The following is a 23,064-nucleotide window of genomic DNA, read 5'->3' on the forward strand; positions in this document are numbered from 1 at the left end:
CCCGAGACACCCCCACAAACCGGGAACCCCCACCCCGGGACCCCCAGCGTGTCTCGGGGTCCCCGCGGATGTGCGGACCCCAGACCCCGAGATTTCCCCGGCCGGGATTTGGGGGGCAGCGCCCCGGTCCCGGGGGTCTCCCGGGGGTCTCCCGGGGGTCTCCCGGGGGTCTCACCTGCAGGCAGGCGCGGCGGTGCAGGAAGGTCCCGGGGGGGCAGTGACAGCCCTCCTGGCACCCCCCCGCGCACCCCACGGCCCCCCCAAGGTGGGCGCAGCTCCGGGGGCACCCCGAGCCCCCCCCGCACTCGCGGAAGGTCCGGCCGGGGGGGCACCCGCTCTCTGCAGCCCCCCGAGAAAACGCTCAGCACCTGGGGGCACCCGGCCGGCCTGCGCCCCCCGACACCCCTGAACACCCTGAGCGCCCCCCGACACCCCTGAACACCCCTGAACGCCCCCCGACACCCCTGAACACCCGACCTGCGCCCCCCGACACCCGGCTCAGTGTCCCGTGGGGCGGGGATGAGGGGCAGCGCAGTGGGGGCACTGTGGGGGTCTCTGGGGGTCCGTGGGTCTCTATGGGGCAGGGCTATGGGGCAGGGCTATGGGGCAGGGCTGTGGGGGTCTCTATGGGGCAGGGCTGTGGGGGTCTCTATGGGGCAGGGCTGTGGGGCAGGGCTATGGGGGTCTCTATGGGGCAGGGCTGTGGGGGTCTCTATGGGGCAGGGCTGTGGGGGTCTCTATGGGGCAGGGCAGTGGGGGTCTCTATGGGGCAGGGCTATAGGGCAGGGCAGTGGGGGTCTCTGTGGGGCAGGGCTGTGGGGCAGGGCTATGGGGGTCTCTATGGGGCAGGGCTATGGGGGTCTCTATGGGGCAGGGCTGTGGGGGTCTCTATGGGGCAGGGCTGTGGGGGTCTCTATGGGGCAGGGCTATGGGGGTCTCTATGGGGCAGGGCTGTGGGGGTCTCTATGGGGCAGGGCTGTGGGGGTCTCTGTGGGGCAGGGCTGTGGGGGTCTCTATGGGGCAGGGCTGTGGGGCAGGGCTGTGGGGGTCTCTATGGGGCAGGGCGGTGGGGGTCTCTATGGGGCAGGGCTGTGGGGCAGGGCTGTGGGGGTCTCTATGGGGCAGGGCTATGGGGGTCTCTATGGGGCAGGGGGCTATGGGGCAGGGCTGTGGGGGTCTCTATGGGGCAGGGCGGTGGGGGTCTCTATGGGGCAGGGCTGTGGGGGTCTCTATGGGGCAGGGCGGTGCTCGGGGGGCTCTGGGCGCCATCTCTGGCCCGGGGTCCTTGGGCTCTGTCCTGGGGTCTCTGGGTCACATCCCCGGGGAGGGGTCTCTGGGTCGGGTGCCTGAGTGAGGGTCCCCATGTCGCGGTCCCTGTCGCGGTCCCCATGTCGCGATCCCCATGTCGCAGTCCCCATGTCCCAGTCCCCGTGTCCCGGTCCCCATGTCGCGGTCCCTGTCACAGTCCCCATGTCGCGGTCCCCATGTCGCGGTCCCTGTCGCGGTCCCTGTCGCGATCCCCATGTCGCGATCCCCATGTCGCGGTCCCCATGTCGCGGTCCCCATGTCACGGTCCCCATGTCGCGATCCCCGTGTCGCGGTCCCCATGTCGCGATCCCCGTGTCGCGGTCCCCATGTCGCGGTCCCTGTCGCGGTCCCCATGTCGCGATCCCCATGTCGCGGTCCCCGTGTCGCGATCCCCGTGTCGCACTCACCGCGACACGCGTGGCTGTGGCAGCTCTGGCTCTGCAGGGCCGGGCCCGGGCACGGGGGGGTCCCGCAGCCCCGGCGGCGCCACCGCTCGCCCCCCCCGCACGGGGCGCTGCAGCCCCCCCAGGGCCCCCACGGCGACCACCGGCCCCGGGCGGGGAGGGGCGGGGAGGGGGGCTCCGGGACCCGCGGCGAGTCTGGGGTCTCTGTGCCCCACGGTGAGTCTGGGGTCCCCGTGCCCCACGGTGAGTCTGGGGTCTCTGTGCCCCACGGCGAGTCTGGGGTCCCCGTGCCCCACGGTGAGTCTGGGGTCTCTGTGCCCCACGGCGAGTCTGGGGTCTCAGTGCCCCACGGCGAGTCTGGGGTCCCCATGCCCCACGGTGAGTCTGGGGTCTCAGTGCCCCATGGTGAGTCTGGGGTCTCTGTGCCCCACGGTGTCTCTGGGGTCCCCGTGCCCCACGGTGAGTCTGGGGTCTCAGTGCCCCATGGTGAGTCTGGGGTCCCCGTGCCCCACGGTGTCTGGGTGGCCCCCGGTGGCCCCGCGCTCCCGGGCTCTGCGGACAGACGGACACGGAGGCGCTCGGGGGCCGCGGTGGCGCTCGGGGGTCGCAGCCCGGGGGGCTCGGGGGGGTCCGGGCACGTACCGGGTCCGCAGAGCTCGGGACAGCCCCGAACCTCTCGGGGGGTCCCGGGACAGGGGGCACCGCCCGCCGCGGCCGAGGGGTTGGTGGGAGACCTGTGGGGAGTGGGATGTGGGGCGGGACCCCCGCTATGGGGCGGGACCCCCGCTATGGGGCAGGATCCCCCGCTATGGGGCAGGACCCCCCGCTATGGGGCAGATCCCCGCTATGGGGCAGGACCCCGATATGGGGCAGATCCCCCGCTATGGGGCAGGACCCCTGTTATGGGGCAGATCCCCGCTATGGGGCAGAGTCCCCGCTATGGGGCAGGATCCCTGTTATGGGGCAGGACCCCCCGCTATGGGGCAGGATCCCCGCTATGGGGCAGGACCCCCGCTATGGGGCAGGACCCCGCTATGGGGCAGATCCCCCGCTATGGGGCAGGACCCCCCGCTATGGGGCAGTTCCCCGCTATGGGGCAGGACCCCGCTATGGGGCAGATCCCCCCCCCGCTATGGGGCAGGACCCCGCTATGGGGCAGGATCCCCCGCTATGGGGCAGGACCCCCCGCTATGGGGCAGTTCCCCGCTATGGGGCAGGACCCCGCTATGGGGCAGATCCCTCCCCCGCTATGGGGCAGTTCCCCGCTATGGGGCAGGACCCCCCGCTATGGGGCAGGACCCCGCTATGGGGCAGGACCCCGCTATGGGGCAGTTCCCCGCTATGGGGCAGGACCCCCCGCTATGGGGCAGGACCCCGCTATGGGGCAGGACCCCCGCTATGGGGCAGGATCCCCGCTATGGGGCAGATCCCCGCTATGGGGCAGGATCCCCGCTATGGGGCAGGACCCCCCGCTGTGGGGCAGCCCCTCCCCGCTATGGGGCAGGATCCCCGCTATGGGGCAGGATCCCCGCTATGGGGCAGGACCCCCCGCTATGGGGCAGGACCCCCGCTATGGGGCAGGATCCCCGCTATGGGGCAGGACCCCCGCTATGGGGCAGGACCCCCCGCTATGGGGCAGGACCCCGCTATGGGGCAGGACCCCCCGCTATGGGGCAGGACCCCCGCTATGGGGCAGATCCCCGCTATGGGGCAGGACCCCCCGCTATGGGGCAGGACCCCGCTATGGGGCAGGACCCCGCTATGGGGCAGGACCCCCGCTATGGGGCAGAGCCCCGCTATGGGGCAGGATCCCCGCTATGGGGCAGGACCCCCCGCTATGGGGCAGGACCCCCGCTATGGGGCAGGACCCCCCGCTATGGGGCAGGACCCCCGCTATGGGGCAGGACCCCCCGCTATGGGGCAGCCCCTCCCCGCTATGGGGCAGGATCCCCGCTATGGGGCAGCCCCTCCCCGCTATGGGGCAGGACCCCGCTATGGGGCAGAACCCCGCTATGGGGCAGGACCCCCGCTATGGGGCAGGATCCCCGCTATGGGGCAGGACCCCGCTATGGGGCAGGATCCCGCTATGGGGCAGATCCCCGCTATGGGGCAGGATCCCCGCTATGGGGCAGGACCCCGCTATGGGGCAGGACCCCCCGCTATGGGGCAGGACCCCCCGCTATGGGGCAGTTCCCCGCTATGGGGCAGCCCCTCCCCGCTATGGGGCAGGACCCCGCTATGGGGCAGGACCCCCGCTATGGGGCAGAGCCCCGCTATGGGGCAGGATCCCCGCTATGGGGCAGGACCCCCCGCTATGGGGCAGGACCCCCGCTATGGGGCAGGACCCCCCGCTATGGGGCAGGACCCCCGCTATGGGGCAGAGCCCCCCGCTATGGGGCAGAGCCCCTCACCTGAAGCGCTGTCGGGTTCCGGTGCCGCAGTCACAGCGGGTCCAGGGGGTCCAGCGCGACCACCCGCAGGACTCGGGGGGGCCCCGATTTCCGGGGACCCCCGAGACCCCTGCGGGGACCCCACAGGCGCTGGAGGGAACGGAAGCGTCACCCCAAATCCTGGGGAGCCCCTGGGGGACCCCCAAAGTTCAGGGGGTCCCATTGCCTGGGGACCCCCAGCGGCGGCGTTTGGGTGTCGCCGGTTTCACGGCGGGGTTTGGGGTGCGGGGGGGATTTGGGGTACAGGGGTTTTGGGGTGCAGGGGTTTTGGGGTGCAGGGGTTTGGGGTGCAGGGGATTTGGGGTACAGGGGTTTGGGGTGCAGGGTTTTGGGGTGCAGGGGTTTCGGGGTGCAGGGGTTTTGGGGTACAGGGGTTTGGGGTGCAGGGGTTTTGGGGTGCAGGGGTTTCGGGGTGCAGGGGTTTGGGGTGCGGGGGGGATTTGGGGTGCAGGGTTTGGGGTGCAGGGGTTTCGGGGTGCAGGGGGGATTCGGGGTGCAGGGGGTTTGGGGTGCAGGGAATTTGGGGTACAGGGGTTTCGGGGTGCAGGGGTTTCGGGGTGCAGGGTTTTGGGGTGCAGGGGTTTTGGGGTACAGGGTTTCGGGGTGCAGGGGGTTTGGGGTGCAGGGGGTTCGGGGTGCAGGGGTTTGGGGTACAGGGGTTTTGGGGTGCAGGGGTATTGGGGTGCAGGGGATTTGGGGTACAGGGATTTGGGGTGCAGGGGTTTGGGGTGCAGGGGTTTCGGGGTGCAGGGGGTTCGGGGTGCAGGGGGTTCGGGGTGCAGGGGTTTCGGGGTGCAGGGGTTTGGGGTGCAGGGTTTTGGGGTGCAGGGATTTGGGGTACAGGGGGGATTTGGGGTGCAGGGGATTTGGGGTGCAGGGGGTTTGGGGTGCAGGGGATTTGGGGTACAGGGGTTTGGGGTGCAGGGTTTTGGGGTGCAGGGGTTTGGGGTGCAGGGGTTTTGGGGTGCAGGGGTTTGGGGTACAGGGGTTTGGGGTGCAGGGGTTTGGGGTGCAGGGGTTTCGGGGTGCAGGGGTTTCGGGGTGCAGGGATTTGGGGTGCAGGGGGTTTGGGGTACAGGGGGTTTTGGGGTGCAGGGGATTTGGGGTGCAGGGTTTCGGGGTGCAGGGGTTTGGGGTGCAGGGGGTTTGGGGTGCAGGGATTTGGGGTGCAGGGGGTTTGGGGTACAGGGGGTTTTGGGGTGCAGGGGATTTGGGGTGCAGGGGGTTTGGGGTACAGGGGGTTTTGGGGTACAGGGTTTTGGGGTGCAGGGTTTTGGGGTACAGGGTTTTGGGGTGCAGGGGTTTCGGGGTGCAGGGGTTTTGGGGTGCAGGGGTTTCGGGGTGCAGGGATTTGGGGTACAGGGGTTTCGGGGTGCAGGGGTTTTGGGGTGCAGGGGTTTCGGGGTGCAGGGTTTTGGGGTACAGGGGTTTCGGGGTGCAGGGTTTTGGGGTGCAGGGGTTTCGGGGTGCAGGGTTTTGGGGTACAGGGGATTTGGGGTGCAGGGTTTTGGGGTACAGGGGATTTGGGGTACAGGGTTTTGGGGTACAGGGGATTTGGGGTGCAGGGGTTTCGGGGTGCAGGGGTTTTGGGGTACCCGGGCTCCACGCAGCCGCTCCCCTGCAGGACCAGCCCGGGCCGGCACCGGCAGCCTGGGGGGCGGGGGCAGGTTCAGGGGGGCTTCAGCCCCTCCCAACGCCCCCCAAATCCCCCCAAATCCCCCAAACTGCCCCCCTCAGGTTCCCCAGCCCACCCTAAATTCCCTCCCAGTCCCCAAGACCCCCAAACCCCCCCTAAACCCCCAAAACGCCCCCTCCCAAACCCCCCAAATCCCCCCAAATCCCCCCAAACCCCCCAAAACGCCCCCTCCCAAATCCCCCCAAATCCCCCCAAATCCCCCCAAACCCCCCAAAACGCCCCCTCCCAAATCCCCCAAATCCCCCCAAACCCCCCAAAACGCCCCCTCCCAAACGCCCCCAAATCCCCCCGTGTCCCCCCCAACCCTCCCCAATTCACCCCCCGAGATCCCCCCGGGACCCTCCCAGGACCCCCCCGTGACCCCTGACCCCTCCCCCACCCCCCGGGACCCCCCGGGACCCTCTCCCCCCCCCGGGACCCCCCGACCCCTCCCGCACCCCCCGGGACCCCCGGACCTTCCTGGCAGCCCCCCGGGCACGAGCGGTTCCCACTCGGGTCCGCGCAGGTGGGGGCGCAGGGGGGGACCCCCAGATCCTCGCAGCCCCCCGGGGGCACCAGCAGCGTCTGGGGGGGGCAGGCTGGGGGGGCACGGGGGGTCAGGGGGGGTTTGGGGGCTGGGGGGAGGTTTGGGGGGCTCAGGGGGGGTCAGGGAGGTTTGGGGGGCTGGGGGGGATTTGGGGGGCTCAGGGGGGGTCAGGGGGGTTTGGGGGGGCTGTGGGGGGTTTGGGGGGGCTGGGGGGGCTGGGGGGGATTTGGGGGGTCAGGGGGGTTTGGGGGGCTCAGGGGGGGGATGGGGAGCTTTGGGGGGCTGGGGGGGATTTGGGGTGGCCGGGGGGGGTCAGGGATGGGGGGGTCGGGGGGACTTAGGGGATTTTAGGGGGTTTGGGGGCTGGGGGGGAGGTTTGGGGGCTCAGGGGGGGTCTGTGGGGTTTGGGGGCTGGGGGGTCCAGGGACGGAGCAGGAAGGTGGGAGGGGGGGTCCGCAGCCCCCCGAGCCCCCCGAGCCCCCCGAGCCCCCCGAGCCCCCCGTACCTGGGGGGTCCCCGCAGGGTCGCAGGTTGCAGGCCCGGCTCTGCACGGCCCCTCCCCCGCACGGCCGCCCCCCGTTTTTTGGGGGGGGGTCGCTGCAGCTGCGGCGGCGGCTCTGCTGCCCCCCCCCGCAGGGGGCTCCGCAGGGGCTCCAGGACCCCCAGGGCGCCCACCCGCCTGCGACTGGGGGGGCACGGGGCGCTCAGGGGGGTCCGCAGCGCCCCAGGACCCCCCCCCTGCACCCCCAAAGGCAGAGCGCCCCCCCCGGGGACCCCCGAGCCCCCCTCCCCCCCCCCGCGGTGTCCAAACCCCCCCCGACCCCCGCCCCTGACCCCCCCCTCAGCCCGGGGATTGGGGGGGGTCCCACTCCCTGGGCCCCTCCCCAGACTTTGGGGGGTCCCAGGCCGGAAATGGGGAGCCCTGGGCCCCCCCCCCCCCAGCGGGGGTCCCGCCCCCCCGGGGGTCCCCATCGTGCCGGGGGTCGGGGGTCGGGGGGCGGGGGTCGGGGGTCGGGGGTCGGGGGTCGGGGGTACCTGGGCAGGCTCGCTCGAAGCAGACGCGGCTGTCGATATCGGGGGGGTGGGCGCAGCCCCCCCCGGGCTCCCCCCGGCGCCGCAGAGCGACCCCCACCCCGCAGGAGCGGCTGCAGGACCCCCACCCCCCCCAGGGCGGGGGGGCGCAGCCTGGGGGACACGGGGGGGGGGGACAGGGTGACCCCGAGTGTTGGGGGGCGACCCCCGCCACCCCCAACCTCGGTGTGCCCAATTGGGGACCCCCGCGGCTCCCCCAGCCCCCCCAGGAGCCCCCGGCCCGGGGGGGCCGTTCCGGGGGGGCCGTTCCGGGGGGGCTTTTCTCCCCTCCTGCCGGGGACCCCTCACCTGGGGGGGTCGCGGGGGTGACCCCGGGCGGGGTCTCCGTTCTGGGGGGCTCCGGGGGGGGCTCGGCGCTCCCGGGCCCGGCCGTGGGGCTGGAGGGGGAGGGTGAGGCCGAGGACACCCCCAGTGCCCCCACCCGGCTCCGGGGACCCCCCGAGCCCCCCGAGCCCCCCCCGTACCCGGGACCCCCGGCGGGCGCGGGGGGGGGCGGCGCCGTCCTCAGCTCGGGGGGGGCCGTGCCATTGTCACCTGCAGCGGGGACAGGCAGGGCGCGGGTGGGCGCGAGGGGCCGGGGGGTGACCCCCGGGACCCCCGGCACCCCCCGGAGCCCCCGGGACCCCCCGGACCCCCCCGGACCCCCCCTCACCCGCGGGGCCGCAGGCGCAGCAGGAGCCGGCGTCACCTTCCCGCAGCACCTGGCCCTGGGGACACCGGCAGCGTCACCGGCAGCGACCCCCGCGACCCCCGCGACCCCCACGGGACCCCCGGGACCCCCCCGGGATCCCCCCGCCCCCCCGGGACCTCCACGGGTCCCCCCGGGACCTCCCTGGGACACCCCCGCGACCCCCGGGGACCCACCCTCGCCCCCCGGGACCCCCCCGCGACCCCCGGGACACCCCCGGGACCCCCCCGGGACCCCCACGGGATCCCCCCGCCCCCCCGGGACCTCCACGGGACCTCCCCCGGGACACCCCTGGGACCCCCACGGGACACCCCCGGGACCCCCCCGCGCCCTCCCCGCGCCCCCCGGGATTCCCCCGCGACCCCCGGAACCCCCCCGGGATCCCCCCGGGACACCCACGGGACTCCCCCGCGACCCCCAGGACCCCTTCGAGACCCCCCCGGAACCCCCCCGCGCCCCCCGCGCCCCCCGCTCACCCGGGGACAGGCGGCCGGGCGGAGGGGACAGTGGGGGGCGCAGCGCACGGCGCCCCCCGCCCGGCACTCGCACACCCGGCAGGGACCCCCGAGCCAGCGCTCCCCGGGGACCCGGCCCCGCTCCCGGCAGCGCCCGCACGGAGCCGCGCGGCACCTGGGGACACGGGGGGTCACACGGGGGGGACCCCAAAACCCCCGGGGGGACCCCAAAACCCACCGGGGGAACCCCAAAACCCCGGGGGGTGTCACACGGGGGGCGTCACACACAGAGGGGGACCCCAAAACCCCCGGGGGGGCCCAAAACCCCGGGGGGACCCCAAAACCCACCGGGGGACCCCAAAACCCCCGGGGGGGACCCAAAACCCCGGGGGGACCCCAAAACCTCCCGGGGGGACCCAAAACCCCGGGGGGACCCCAAAACCCACCGGGGGACCCCAAAACCCCGGGGGGGACCCAAAACCCCGGGGGGACCCCAAAACCCACCGGGGGACCCCAAAACCTCCCGGGGGGACCCCAAAACCCCCGGGGGGGACCCAAAACCCCGGGGGGACCCCAAAACCCCCGGGGGGGCCCAAAAGCCACCGGGGGGACCCCAAAACCCCGGGGGGGGACCCCAAAACCCCGGGGGGGACCCAAAACCCCGGGGGGACCCCAAAACCCCCGGGGGGGCCCAAAAGCCACCGGGGGGACCCCAAAACCCCCGGGGGGCGTCACACGGGGGGGGTCACACACGGGGGGGGGGGCAAAACCCCGGGGGGACCCCAAATCCCCGGGGGGACCCCAAAACCCCGGGGGGACACCAAAGCCCCCAGGGGGCATCACACGGGGGGGCGTCACACGGGGGAGACCCCAAAACCCCGGGGGTGCCGTCACACATGGGGGGGCTGTCACACACCGGGGGGACCCCAAACCCCCCGGGGGAACCCCCAAACCCCCGGGGGGGCTGTCACACACCCGGGGGGGCTGTCACACATGGGGGGGGGCTGTCACACATGGGGGGGGCTGTCACACACCCAGGGGGTGCCGTCACACCCCGGAGGGACCCCCAGACCCCCCGGGGGGCTGTCACACCCCGGAGGGACCCCCAGACCCCCCGGGACCCCCCCTCACCGGCGGGCCTTGCGGTAGATGCCGCGGCAGTGCCGCCCCCCCCCGCGGCGGGCGGGGTTGGAGGGGCTGCGGAACGACCACTGCACCCCGGGGGTCCCGCACGGGCCCGCGCACGACCCCCACGGCGACCACGGCGACCACCCGCAGTCCACTGTGGGGAGGGGGAGCCGGGTGAGGGCGGCGGGGGCAGCCGGGGGTCCCGCCGCCCGCACGGGGGTCCCGGGCACGGAGCCCACCTGAGCAGGCGGGCCGGGGGCGGCAGTGGCGCAGGCGACCCTCGAGGCACGAGCAGAGGCGGCAGCCGAGCGGCACCGGCGCTCCCGGGGGGTAGCGGAGACCCCCGGGCCGGCACGGGCACTCCCGGGGCCGCACGCAGCCCGCGGGCCCCGCGCCCCCCGCGGGGGCGTCCAGCACCCACCCCGCCGGGCACCAGCAGCCTGCGGGGGCGGGGGGCTCAGGGGGGGCTCAGGGGGGGCTCAGGGGGGGCTCAGGGGGGACCCTGGCAGCGGGGAGACCCCCCTGGGGTGGGCGGGGGGCTCAGGGGGGGCTCAGGCAGCGGGGAACCCACCCTGGGGGGGCGGGGGGCTCAGGGGGGACCCTGGCAGCGGGGAGACCCCTCTGGGGTGGGCGGGGGGCTCAGGGGGGGCTCAGGGGGGGCCCTGGCAGCGGGGAACCCACCCTGGGGGGGCGGGGGGCTCAGGGGGGGCTCAGGGGGGGCTCAGGGGGGCCCTCCCAGCGGGGAGACCCCCCTGGGGTGGGCGGGGGCTCAGAGGGGACCCCCACTCCCGGTGAGCCCCCCCTGGGGTGGGCGGGGGGCTCAGGGGGGGCTCAGGGGGGAGGGGGGCGGGGGGCTCAGGGGGGGCTCAGGGGGGGCTCAGGGGGGGCCCAGGCAGCGGGGAACCCACCCTGGGGGGGCGGGGGGCTCAGAGGGGACCCCCACTCCCGGTGAGCCCCCCCTGGGATGGGCGGGGGGCTCAGGGGGTGCCCTGGCAGCGGGGAGCCCCCCCCTGGGTGGGCGGGGGGCTCAGGGAGTGCCCTCCCAGCGGGGACCCCCCCCCGGTGAGCCCCCCCTCACCTGGGCGGCAGGGCGGGGGTCGCGGGCAGGTGACGGCGGCGGCCAGGTCGGCGCAGGAGGCGGGGCAGGGGGCGCAGGGGAGGGGGCGCAGCCCCTCCGGGCACTCCGAGCCGTTGGGGCAGCCCCCCGGGGCACAGGGGGCTGCGGGCAGGGGTCACACACGGAGACCACCCCCCACCGAGCGCCCCTTCCCCCTGAACCCCCCCGCCCCCAGCCGTGACCCCCTGTCCCACCAGGACCCCCCCCCACCCCACCGAGCGCCCCCCGCCCTCCGAGCCCCCCGCCCCACGGGGGGACCCCAGACCCCCAGAGCCCCCCGCACCCACGGGGGGACCCCAGACTCCCAGAGCCCCCCGCACCCACGGGGGGACCCCAGACTCCCAGAGCCCCCCGCACCCACGGGGGGACCCCAGACCCCCAGAGCCCCCCGCACCCACGGGGGGACCCCAGACTCCCAGAGCCCCCCGCACCCACGGGGGGACCCCAGACCCCCAGAGCCCCCCGCCCCCCGCCCCCCGGGGGGACCCCAGACCCAGAGCCCCCCGCCCCACGGGGGGACCCCAGACCCCCAGAGCCCCCCGCCCCACGAGGGGACCCCAGACCCCCAGAGCCCCCCGCCCCACGGGGGGACCCCAGAGCCCCGGAGCCCCCCGCACCCACGGGGGGACCCCAGACCCCCAGAGCCCCCCGCCCCCCGGGGGGACCCCAGAGCCCCGGAGCCCCCCGCCCCCCGCACCCACCCATCTCCAGGGCTCCGGGGGTCCCCCCGGGCAGCTCCTCGCAGGCGCGGCCGCCGTTCTGGGGGGGTCGGCAGCCCCTCGTGCGCAGCCGGACCCCCCCGCAGGCCCCCGGGCACTCGGACCAGGGTCCCCACGGGCCCCACGCGCCGTCCACTGCGGGGGGGGGGGTTAAGGGGGGCTTCAGAACCCCCAACCCCTCGCACCGCGGGGTCCCTGGAAGCCCCCCCGGGCAGCCCCCGCCCCCCCGGGAACCGTGGGGACCCCCAGATCGCTCAGAGACCCCCAACTCCCCCGACCCCCCCACGCCCGGGGGTCCGCCCAGGCACCCTGGGGTTCCCCCACACCCCCCGGGGTCCCCCCACCCCCCGCTCCCCAACCCCCCGGGGGTCCCAAACACCCCCCAGGGGTCTCCCCACATCCCCGCTCCCCCCACACCCCCCGGGGGTCCCCCCACACCCCCCGACCCGCCTGGGCAGACTCGGCGGGGTCAGGGCTCCCCCCGAACCCCACCACACCCCCCGCTCCCCCCACACCCCCGCTCCCCCCACCCCCCTGGGGGTCCCCAACACCCCCCGGTCCCCTCAACACCCCCCGGGGTCCCCCCACACCCCCCGGGGTCCCCCCACACCCCCGCTCCCCCCACCCCCCGGGGTCTCCCCACACCCCCCTGGGGTCCCCCCACATCCCCCGGGGGTCTCCCCACACCCCCCGGGGGTCCCCAACACCCCCCGCTCCCCCCACACCCCCCGGGGTCCCCCCACACCCCCCAGGGGTCTCCCCCCACCCCCGCTCCCCCACCCCCCGGGGGTCTCCCCACCCCCCCGCTCCCCCCACCCCCCGGGGTCCCGGGGGTCCCCGCGCCCACCGGGGCAGGCCCGGACGAAGCAGGGTCTCTCCTCGTGGCGCGACCCCCGGCACGCCCGCAGCAGCCCCGGCTGGCTCTGGTGACAGCCCCGCCTGCGCCGCTGCCCCCCGGGCCCGCAGCGGCGGCTGCACGACCCCCAGGGACCCCAGGACCCCCAGCGGCCGCAGCCCCGCTCGTCCCCACCCGAGCCGCAGTCCCGCAGCCCGTCACACACCTGCGGGACAGGGGGGGGACAGGGGACACCTGCGGGACACAGGGGACACAGGGGGGACACCTGCGGGACACAGGGGACACAGGGGACACAGGGGACACCTGCGGGACAGGGGGGGGACAGGGGGGGACACGGGGGACAGAGGGGGGACAGGGGACACCTGCGGGACAGGGGGGACAGGGGACAGCGGGGGGACACAGGGGACACAGGGGGGACACCTGCGGGACAGGGGGGACAGGGGACACCTGCGGGACACAGGGGACACCTGCGGGACAGGGGGGGGACAGGGGACACAGGGGACACAGGAGACACCTGCGGGACAGGGGGACACAGGGGGACACCTGCGGGACACAGGGGACAGGGGACACAGGGGACACCTGCGGGACAGGGGGGACACAGGGGACACCTGCGGGACACAGGGGACAGGGGACAGCGGGGGACACAGGGGACGGGGGGGGACAGGGGACAGCGGGGACACAGGGGGGGGACAGGGGACACCTGCGGGACACAGCGGGGACAGGGGACAGGGACACAGGGGCACACCTGCGGGACAGGGGGGACACAGGGGACACCTGCGGGACACCTGCGGGACACAGGGGACACAGGGGACACCTGCGGGACACAGGGGGGACAGGGGACAGGGGGGGGACACAGGGGACAGGGGACACAGGCGGCACCTGCGGGACACAGGGGGGACAAGGGACACCTGCGAGACAGAGGGGACACAGGGGACAGCGGGGGGACAGGGGGGACACAGGGGACAGCGGGGGGACACCGAGGGGACAGAGCGGGGACAGAGGGGACAGAGGGGACACAGCGGGGACAGGGGGTGGCCGCAGGGAGCCCGGGGACACCAAAGTGACACTGAAGGGGGGTCCTGGGCCACCGGGGGTGACACCGGCTCGGGGACACCGCGGCAATGGCGGAGGGGACATGGGGGTGACACCGGGAGCGGGCAGGGGACAGCCGGCGGTGCCTGGACAGGGGTGGGGGACACGCTGGGACGGGGGGGGGCAGCAGGAGGGGCCGGGCGCTGCGGGGGGGTCCCCGCTGTCCCCCGGTACCTGCTGGAAGGTGACACATCCCCCGTCCCCGCAGGCGAACTCCGGGCAGGGACCCCCAGGGCTGCTCCCGGGGCCACCGGGGGGCTCTGGGGGGACACCAGGGCTCTGAGGGGGGGTCCCCGGGGGGCTCAGGGGGGCTCTGGGGGACACCAGGGCTCTGAGGGGTCCCCAGGGGACTCAGGGGGGCCTCTGGGGTGACACGAGGGGTCCCCAGGGGGGTCCCCGGGGGGCTCTGAGGGGTCCCCAGGGGACTCAGGGGGCTCTGGGGGGACACAGGGGGGTCCCGGGGGGCTCTGGGGGGACACCAGGGCTCTGAGGGGGGTCCCCAGGGGACACAGGGGGGCTCTGGGGGGCTCTGGGGGGACACCAGGGCTCTGAGGGGGGGTCCCCAGGGGGGTCCCGGGGGGCTCTGGGGGACACGAGGGGTCCCCAGGGGGGTCCCCGGGGGGCTCAGGGGGGCTCTGAGGGGACACCAGGGCTCTGAGGGGTCCCCAGGGGACTCAGGGGGCTCTGGGGGGCTCTGGGGGGACACCAGGGCTCTGAGGGGGGGTCCCCAGGGGGCTCTGGGGGGCTCTGGGGTGACACGAGGGGTCCCCAGGGGGGTCCCCGGGGGGCTCTGAGGGGTCCCCAGGGGGGTCCCCAGGGGGCTCTGGGGGGACTCAGGGGGGTCCCGGGGGGCTCTGGGGGGACACCAGGGCTCTGAGGGGGGGTCCCCAGGGGACACAGGGGGTCTCACCGCACAGCTGGGGGCTCTCGTCGGCGCTGTCGCGACAATCGGGGACGCCGTCGCAGAGGCGGCCAGGGGGGACGCAGGCGGGGGCGCAGGGGGCGCGCCCGGGGGCGCAGGGGGGGGCGCAGGGCAGGTGGCCGGGGGCGCACGGGGGGTCGCAGCCTCTCTCGTCGCTGCCGTCGGGACAGTCGCTGTCGCCATCGCAGCGCCACCCCCGCGGGACGCAGCCGCCGCTGTCGCAGCGCAGGGACCGGGCAGGACACGGCCCGGCCGAGGGGCGCACGGGGACGGCGACAGCGACAGTGTCGGCGACAGTGCCAGTGTCACTGACGGCGACAGCGCTGGCGACAGTGTCGGCGACAGTGCCAGTGTCACTGACAGCGACAGCGCTGGCGACAGTGTCGGCGACAGTGCCAGTGTCACTGACGGTGACAGCGCTGGCGACAGTGTCGGCGACAGTGCCGATCGCGCCGGTGACCGCGATGACAGAGTCGGCGGTGACGGCGGTGCCAATGTCGGCGACAGTGACGGCGACAGCGGCGGTGCCAGCGGTGCCAGTGGCTGTGCCAATGGTGCCAATGCCGGTGCCGGTGCCAGCGGTGACAGTGCCGGTGACAATGCCGGTGCCGGTGACAGTGGTGACAGTGGCTGTGCCAATGGTGACAATGCCGGTGCCAGCGGTGACAATGCCGGTGCCGGTGCCGGTGCCGGTGCCGGTGACAGTGGCGGTGCCAGCGGTGCCAGCGGTGCCAATGCCGGTGCCAGTGGTGACAATGCCGGTGACAGTGGTGACAGTGGCGGTGCCAATGCCGGTGCCAGGTGCCAGCGGCGCGGGCGGCAGCGCCACCGCGCACCCCGCCGGACTCTCGTCCCAGCCGTCGCGACAGTCGCGAGAGCCGTCGCACACGGCGACCTCCGGCACGCAGGAGCCGTCGGGGCACGGGACGGTGCCGGGGGCGCAGGTGGCCCGCGCTGGGGACACGGGGACAGCGGTGACCAAAGGGGGTCCCGGGTGTGGGGGTGGCGGGGCCGGGAGTCCCCAAAGGGAGGCGGTGCCAGGGGGGAGGGGGTCCCAGGGGGGAGGGGGTCCCAGGGGGGGTCCCAGGGGGGGAGGGGGGTCCCGGGGGGGAGGGGGTCCCGGGGGGGGCCCTGGGTGAGGAGGTCACGGGCGGGGGTCCCCAAGGGGGCGATGCCGGGTCCCGGGGGAGGGGGGGCAGTCCCTGGGTCGGGGGGCTCTCGGGGCGCACGGGGGTGGTCGCAGGGCAGAGGGGTCCCAGCTCGGGGGTCCCCGGGCAGAGGGGTCGGGGTGGGGCCCGGGGGGGGGTCCCAGAGCGGGTGTCCCCCCCGCGCCCCTCACCGGGACAATCGGCCTCGTCCGCGCCGTCGGGGCAGTGGCGGCGGCCGTGGCAGAGAGCGGCGGGGGGCTGGCAGCCCCCCCCGGGACACGGCCGGTGCCCCTCGGGGCAGGGACAGCCGCTCTCGTCGCTGCCGTCCCCGCAGTCGCGGTGGCCGTCGCAGCGCTGGGGGTGCGGGACACAGCGGCCCCCCCCGCAGCGGAACTGCCCCGGGCCGCACCGGGGGGCGCAGCCTGCGGGAACGGGACCCCCCCGGTGGGCACCGGCACCCCCCGGGCGGGCACCGGCACCCCCCGGGGCACGGACAGATCTCTGCCCACCCCCGGGACCCCCGGGTGCCGCCGTGGGGCACAGAACGCAGGGCTGGGGGGCGCAGGGACCCCCAATGTGGGGCACGGACCCCAAACGCTGCAGGGCTGGGGGGCTCGGGGACCCCCAATGTGGGGCACGGACCGCAGGGCTGGGGGGCTCGGGGACCCCCAATGTGGGGCACGGACCCCAAACGCTGCAGGGCTGGGGGGCTCAGGGACCCCCAATGTGGGGCACAGACCCCAAACGCTGCAGGGCTCTCCAGCTCCCCAGGACCCCAAAACTCCCCGCAGACCCCCCCCACCCCCCGAGCCCCCCGAGCTCGCTCACCCGCCTCGTCCGAGTCGTCCCCGGGGGGACAATCGAGCCGCCCGTCGCAGACCCGGGCGGGGGGCAGGCAGCGACCCCCGGCACAGGCGAAGTCGGGGGGGGCGCAGGGCAGGGGAGGACACCCCGCCTCGTCCCAGCCGTCGGGACACTGGGTGACACCGTCACAGCGGGCCCCCCAGGGCAGGCAGCGCCCGCCGGGGCAGCGGGGCTGCTGGGGGGCGCAGGGGGGTCGCACAGCTCGTCAGAGCCGTCCCCGCAGTCGTCCTCGTTGTCGCAGAGCCAGGCCCCCGGCACGCAGAGACCCCCGCCCCGGCACTGGAACTCCCAGGGGGCGCAGCCGGGGGCGGCGGGACACGGGGACGGGGTCGGGGGGCACTGCCAGCGCCCCTCCAGACACGTGCTGAGGGCACAGAGGGGGCTCACTCGGGGCCAGGGGGCCCGGGATCCCCGAGTCCCTCTATGCCAGTGTCCCCGTGTCCCTCTATGCCAGTGTCCCAGTGTCCCTCCATCCCAGTGTCCCTCCATCCCAGTGTCCCTCTATGCCAGTGTCCCAGTGTCCTCCCATCCCAGTGTCCTGTTACCCCAGTGTCCCAGTGTCCCTCCATCCCAGTGTCCCAGTGTCCTCCCATCCCAGTGTCCTGTTACCCCAGTGTCCCTCTATCCCAGTGTCCCTCCATCCCTGTATCCCTCTATCCCAGTGTCCTGCTATCCCAGTGTCCCAGTGTCCCAGTGTCCCTCTATGCCAGTGTCCCAGTGTCCCTCCATCCCAGTGTCCCAGTGTCCCTCCATCCCAGTGTCCTGCTATCCCAGGGTCCTATTATCCCAGTGTCCCCATGCACCAGCATTCTGCTATCCCAGTGTCCCTGTATCCCAGTATCCCAGTGTCCTGCTATCCCAGTGTCCCTCCATCCCCATGTCCCTCTATCCCAGTGTCCCAGTGTCCTGTTATCCCAGTGTCCTCCCATCCCAGTGTCACAGTGTCCCAGTGTCCCAGTGTCCCTCCATCCCAGTGTCCTCCCATCCCAGTGTCCCCATGTGCCACCATTCCACTATCCCAGTGTCCCTGTATCCCTCTATGCCAGTGTCCCCCATCCCGGTGTCCCCCGATCCCAGTGTCCCTGTGTCCCCCATCCCGGTGTCCCCCGATCCCAGTGTCCCTGTGTCCCCCATCCCGGTGTCCCTTTATCCCAGTGTCCCTGTGTCCCCCATCCCGGTGTCCTGCAGTCCCGGTGTTGTGGTGTCCAGGGGTCCCAATGTCCCAGTTCTCCCAAATCCCAACGTCCTGGAACCCCAGTATCCCAATATCCCAATTTCCCGGTGTCCCCATCCCAGTGTCCCCGTGTCCCTGTGTCCCCCATCCCGGTGTCCCAGTGTCCTGTTATCCCAGTGTCCCTCTATCCCAGTGTCCCCGATCCCGGTGTCCCCCATCCCAGTGTCCCAGTGTCCTGGTGTCCCGCTCTCCCGGTGTCCCAGTGTCCCCATCCCGGTGTCCCGGTGTCCCGGTGTCCCGATCCCGGTGTCCCGGTCCCGGTGTCCCGGTGTCCCAGTGTCCCCATCCCGGTGTCCCGGTGTCCCGGTCCCGGTGTCCCGGTGTCCCGGTGTCCCGGTCCCGGTGTCCCGGTGTCCCCATCCCAGTGTCCCAGTGTCCCGGTGTCCCGGTCCCGCTGTCCCGGAGCCCAGCCCGTGGCACCCCGCGCTCCCAGTATAAACCAGTGCCTCACCAGTTGCTGCAGCCCTGGCTCACGGTGGCCCCGGCCGGGAAAGCGAACCCGTCCCAGAAGCAGGGGCAGGCGGGGGGCTCCAGGCACAGCCCCTCTGCCGGGGGGCGCAGGGGTGGCACCGCGACCCCCGGCCCCCCCGCGGCCCCCCAAAGCTCCCCTGTGCCCCCAGCCCCCTCCTCACCGTGCAGGACCCGCCCGGGGGGCAGAAGCAGCCCTCGAGGCAGCCCAGGGCCCCGCAGAGCTCGGGGGGCTCCCGGCCGAGGTCGCGGCAGGTGGGGGGGCAGGGGGGGCCGCAGGGGTCGTACTCCTGCCCCCCCTCGCACTGCAGGGCTGCACACATTGGGGGGCTTAGGGGGGCTTAGGGGGGGTTAGGGGGGGCTGGACCCCCCCCCTCCACAGCCTGGGACCCCCGAAACGCCACGCGGGGCTCCTGCCCCCCCTCAGTCCCTCAGCCCCATGGGGGGCACGGCCCGGACCCCCCCTCCCCCCCCATGACCCCCACCCCACAGCCTGGGACCCCCGCCCCACAGCCCCTGGGGGGGCTCCTGCGCCCCCCGCCCCATTGCCCGGCCCCCAACCCCGGCACATCGGGCTCAGCCCGAGCCCCCCGCTGTCCCCGAGCCCCCCCAGTGTCCCCGAGCCCCCCCGGTGTCCCCGAGCCCCCCGCTGTCCCCGAGCCCCCCCTTTGCTCTCCTGAGCCCCCCAGTGCCCCCGAGCCCCCCAGTGTCCCCGAGCCCCCCCCAGTGTCCCCGAGCCCCCCCGGTGTCCCCGAGCCCCCCCAGTGTCCCCGAGCCCCCCAGTGTCCCCGAGCCCCCCCCAGTATCCCCGGGCCCCCCAGTGTCCCCGAGCCCCCCAGTGTCCCCGAGCCCCCCCCAGTGTCCCCGGGCTCCCGAGTGTCCCCGGGCCCCCCCAGTGTCCCCGATCCCCCCCTTTGCTCTCCTGAGCCCCCCAGTGTCCCCGAGCCCCCCCAGTGTCCCCGAGCCCCCCCTTTGCTCTCCTGAGCCCCCCCGGTGTCCCCGAGCCCCCCTCAGCCCCCCGGTACCCCCGGTACCCCCAGCACCCCCGGTACCCCCGGTACCCTCCCGGCCCCCCGGTACCTCCGGCACCCCCGGTACCCCCGGCACCCCCCAGCCCCCCGGTACCCCCGGTACCCCCCCGGTACCCCCCGACTCACGGCACAGCCCCTGGCTCCGCCAGCGCAGGGCTCTCCCCCGCCGGCCGCACTCCTCGGCGTAGGCGGCCAGGGCCGTGCACAGGCACTCGCAGTCGCCGCCGCTGTCACAGCTGGCCACGAACCGTGGGACGGGGCCCGGGAGCCGCCCCGGGGCTGGGGGCGCCCCCGAGCCCCCCAAACTCACCCGCAGGCGTCGAACAGGCACCACTCGTAGAAGCGCTGGGGGGGCACCAGCTCGTGGCAGGGGGCGAAGAGCTGGTGCTGCAGGACCCCGCAGCGACCCCGCGCCCAGGCCGAGCGCTGGGGGCTGTCCTGGAGGGGACCCCCGCTCAGACCCCCCGGGAGACCCCCGGGAGACCCCCCCGGGGCCACCCCCAGCCTCCCGTGTCCCCCCGTGTCCCCCCGGCCTGGTCTGTGCAGCTCGGGGCGGGCGCTGGGGCTGTTCTGGGAGGGGTCTCCCCATCCCTGTCCCCCCCCGGACCCCCGGACCCCATCAGTGTCCCCATCCCTGTCCTCATCAGTGTCCCCATCACTGTCCCCAGCCGGGCCCCCCCGACCCCATCAGTGTCCCCATCAGTGTCCCGATCAGTGTCCCCGTCAGTGTCCCCATCCCTGTCCCCCCCCGGACCCCCCGTCCCACCCCTGTCCCCATCGCTGTCCCCCCCCTGTCCCCCCCTGTCCCCCCCCCTGTCCCCCCCCTGTCCCCCCCCTGTCCCCCCCCTGTCCGGAATCTCGGGGCTCAGCACCCCAAGTGCAAGGGACGAGACGAGAGAAATTCAGCCCAAGACTGAGGCACCTCCATCTTCCTCCTCCTCCTCCTCCTCCTCCCCCCGGGATCTGATTCCTTCAGTGGCCTCGGCTGTCACAGCCCCCCTCAGTGTCCCCCCGCCGACTCCTGTGTCCCCCTGTGTCCCCCTGTGTCCCCCTGCCAGCCCTCCGTGTCCCCCTGCCAGCCCTCCGTGTCCCCGTGTCCCCCCTGTGTCCCCCGTGTCCCTCTGTCCCCGTGTCCCCCTGTCCCTCTGTCCCCCTGTCCCCGTGTCCCCCTGTCCCTCTGTCCCCGTGTCCCTCCTGTGTCCCCGTGCCAGGCCTCCGTGTCCCCGTGTCCCCCCTGTCCCCCTGTCCCTCCTGTCCCTCTGTCCCCCTGTCCCTCTGTCCCCGTGTCCCTCCTGTGTCCCCCTGCCAGCCCTCCGTGTCCCCGTGTCCCTTCTGTCCCCCCCCCGTGTCCCCGTGTCCCCTTGTCCCCCCTGTGTCCCTCCATGTCCCCCCGTGTCCCCCCCTGTCCCTGTGTCCCCCCGTGTCCCCCTGCCAGCCCTCCGTGTCCCCGTGTCCCCCTGTCCCTCCTGTCCCCCCCTGTCCCTGTCCCCCCTGTCCCCATGTCCCTCCGTGTCCCCCTGTCCCCCCGTGTCCCCTCCTGTCCCCGTGTCCCCATGTCCCCCCCTGTCCCCCTGTCCCTGTCCCCGTGTCCCCGTGTCCCTCCTGTGTCCCCCCCGTCCCCCTGTCCCCCGTGTCCCCGTGTCCCCCTGTCCCTCCTGTCCCCCTGTGTCCCCCTGTGTCCCCCTGTCCCCCCGTGTCCCCCTGTCCCTCCTGTCCCCCTGTCCCCCTGTCCCCCCCGTCCCTCCTGTCCCCCCGTGTCCCCCTGTCCCCCCTGTCCCTGTCCCCCGTGTCCCCCCGTGTCCCCCCCTGTCTCCCCGTGTCCCCCTGTCCCTGTCCCCCCTGTCCCCCCGTGTCCCCCTGTCCCCCCCGTCCCCCCTGTCCCCGTGTCCCCCTGTCCCTGTCCCCCTGTGTCCCCCTGTGTCCCCCTGTCCCCCCGTGTCCCCGTGTCCCCCCCTGTCCCCGTGTCCCCCTGTCCCCCCGTGTCCCCCTGTCCCCCCTGTCCCCCTGTCCCTCCTGTCCCTCCTGTCCCCCTGTGTCCCCCTGTCCCTGTCCCTGTCCCTGTCCCCCCGTACATCGCAGGGGTGCGGGCGGTGCCCGTCGGCCTCCGGGCAGAGGGGGCTGAGGCGCCAGGAGTCCCCGAAGATGTCGGGGGTCGCCTCCAGGGCCCCGTCCCGGCTCCCGAAATCGTTCTCGGCGTCGCCGTCGAAGTTCCCGCAGAGCCCGGCCAGGCGGCCCCGCAGCCGCGGGGACACGCGCACGTACACGCGGGTCCCTGCGGCCACCGCGGCTGCCAGGGACCCCCGGGACCCCCGGGACCCCCGGGACCCCCCCGCGCTGCCAGCAGCGCTGCGGACCCCGTGTGGCGCCAGGGACCCCGCATGTGACACCCCCTCCCCCCCCCGGTGGTGGCACCTCGGGCCCCGCCGCGGTGACACCGCCACGGCACCGCCAGCACCAGGGACCCCCCCCAGGGACCCCCCCAGGACTGGGGACCCCCACCCGTACCGCCCATGGGGGTCTCACCTCCGTCCCACAGCACAGCCAGCCCCAGGGACCCCCCCAGGGACCCCCAGGGACCCCCAGGGTCCCCCCCAGCCCCCCCAGGGACCCCCCAGGGACCCCCAGGGACCCCCGGGACCCCCCCAGGGACCCCCAGGGTCCCCCCCAGCCCCCCCAGGGACCCCCCAGGGACCCCCCAGGGACCCCCAGGGACCCCCCCAGCCCCCCCGCAGCCCCCCGGGGGTCTCACCTCCGTCCCACAGCACGGCCAGCCCCAGGGACCCCCAGGGACCCCCCAGCCCCCCCAGGGACCCCCAGGGACCCCCAGGGTCCCCCCAGCCCCCCCCCCCAGCCCCCCGGGGGTCTCACCTCCGTCCCACAGCACGGCCAGCCCCAGAGACTCCCCCAGGGACCCCCAGGGACACCCCCCAGGGACCCCCAGGGACCCCCCCAGCCCCCCCAGCCCCCCCAGGGCCCCCCCAGCCCCCCGGGGGTCTCACCTCCGTCCCACAGCACGGCCAGCCCCAGGCGCGTGAGGAGCAGCACGAACAGCCCCGCTCGCTGCAGCGCCAGCCCCGAGCCCCCGAACACCTTCGGGGGTCTCACGGCCACCCCGTTCACCGTCACCTCCCGTCCTGCCGGGCGGGCACCGAGGGTCACCCCCCGTGTCCCCCCGGCCCGCGGGGCCGCCATGTCCCCGGGGGTCCCCCCGCCAACCCCCCGGCAGCGAGCCGCGGTGTCCCCCCCCAACCCCGCGCGCGCCCCCCGTGCCCCCCTCACCCCGCAGCATGTGCACCACCGTGTTCCCCATGGCCACCAGCACCGACTTGGTGCAGGTGACACCGCTGGCCCCGCACGGGACGTTCTCGGCGGTGACGGCGAAGAGCCCGGAGGCCTCGCGGGCCAGCAGGTACTCGCAGTCCCCCGCGAAGGTGAAGGCGCGGCCATCGAAGGTGACATAGTGCGGGTCCCCCGTGGCCACGCAGGTCCCCGCGCACTCCTGGCGCCCGCAGCGCCACCGCTGTCCCCGGCACACGCTGCGGGGACAGGCTCGGTGCCACCGCGGGGGTCGCCAGGGCCGCGGGGGGGGGGTCCGGGGGTGGCCGGGGGTCGCACCAGGTGTTGCAGTCGCGGGCGATGGTGGCGTTGGGCGGGTACAGCCGCCCGCCGTGGTGACAGGGACACTCGTCCGGGGACACGCAGCGCCCGTCCTGCCAGCAGACCGTGCTCAGGGGGGCTCGGGGGGACCCCCGCACCCCCCCGGGCTGACACCCACCAGGAAGAGGGTCCCGGGGGGGCAGACGCAGCCGTCGGCGGGGCCGCCGCAGGTGCCGGAGGGCTCGGCGGGGTCGCAGCGGCGCAGGCAG

At 75.0% G+C, this 23,064-nt stretch overlaps 1 protein-coding gene across 1 annotated transcript in view; it reads right to left on the reverse strand.

The window, feature by feature from the left end:
• LOC147656060 (SCO-spondin-like) overlaps positions 1-23,064 on the reverse strand; it is a 47,039-nt gene that overhangs the window by 18,009 nt on the left and 5,966 nt on the right. Inside the window, 29 exon segments of the mRNA XM_086863345.1 lie at positions 176-339; positions 1,716-2,446; positions 4,124-4,252; positions 5,758-5,812; positions 6,314-6,436; positions 6,890-7,069; positions 7,420-7,529; positions 7,765-7,853; positions 8,641-8,794; positions 9,751-9,901; positions 9,987-10,187; positions 10,826-10,966; positions 11,566-11,718; positions 12,431-12,644; positions 13,706-13,791; positions 14,442-15,407; positions 15,793-16,023; positions 16,430-16,657; positions 16,660-16,829; positions 18,151-18,244; positions 18,332-18,349; positions 18,352-18,480; positions 19,325-19,434; positions 19,509-19,636; positions 21,271-21,470; positions 22,198-22,332; positions 22,478-22,734; positions 22,814-22,908; positions 22,974-23,063. Coding sequence (XP_086719471.1) covers positions 176-339; positions 1,716-2,446; positions 4,124-4,252; positions 5,758-5,812; positions 6,314-6,436; positions 6,890-7,069; positions 7,420-7,529; positions 7,765-7,853; positions 8,641-8,794; positions 9,751-9,901; positions 9,987-10,187; positions 10,826-10,966; positions 11,566-11,718; positions 12,431-12,644; positions 13,706-13,791; positions 14,442-15,407; positions 15,793-16,023; positions 16,430-16,657; positions 16,660-16,829; positions 18,151-18,244; positions 18,332-18,349; positions 18,352-18,480; positions 19,325-19,434; positions 19,509-19,636; positions 21,271-21,470; positions 22,198-22,332; positions 22,478-22,734; positions 22,814-22,908; positions 22,974-23,063 — 5,532 coding nt within the window.

This window comes from Cyanistes caeruleus, chromosome 1 (assembly GCF_971803275.1).
Source record: "Cyanistes caeruleus chromosome 1, bCyaCae1.hap1.1, whole genome shotgun sequence".
Taxonomy (NCBI): Eukaryota; Metazoa; Chordata; class Aves; order Passeriformes; family Paridae; genus Cyanistes; species Cyanistes caeruleus.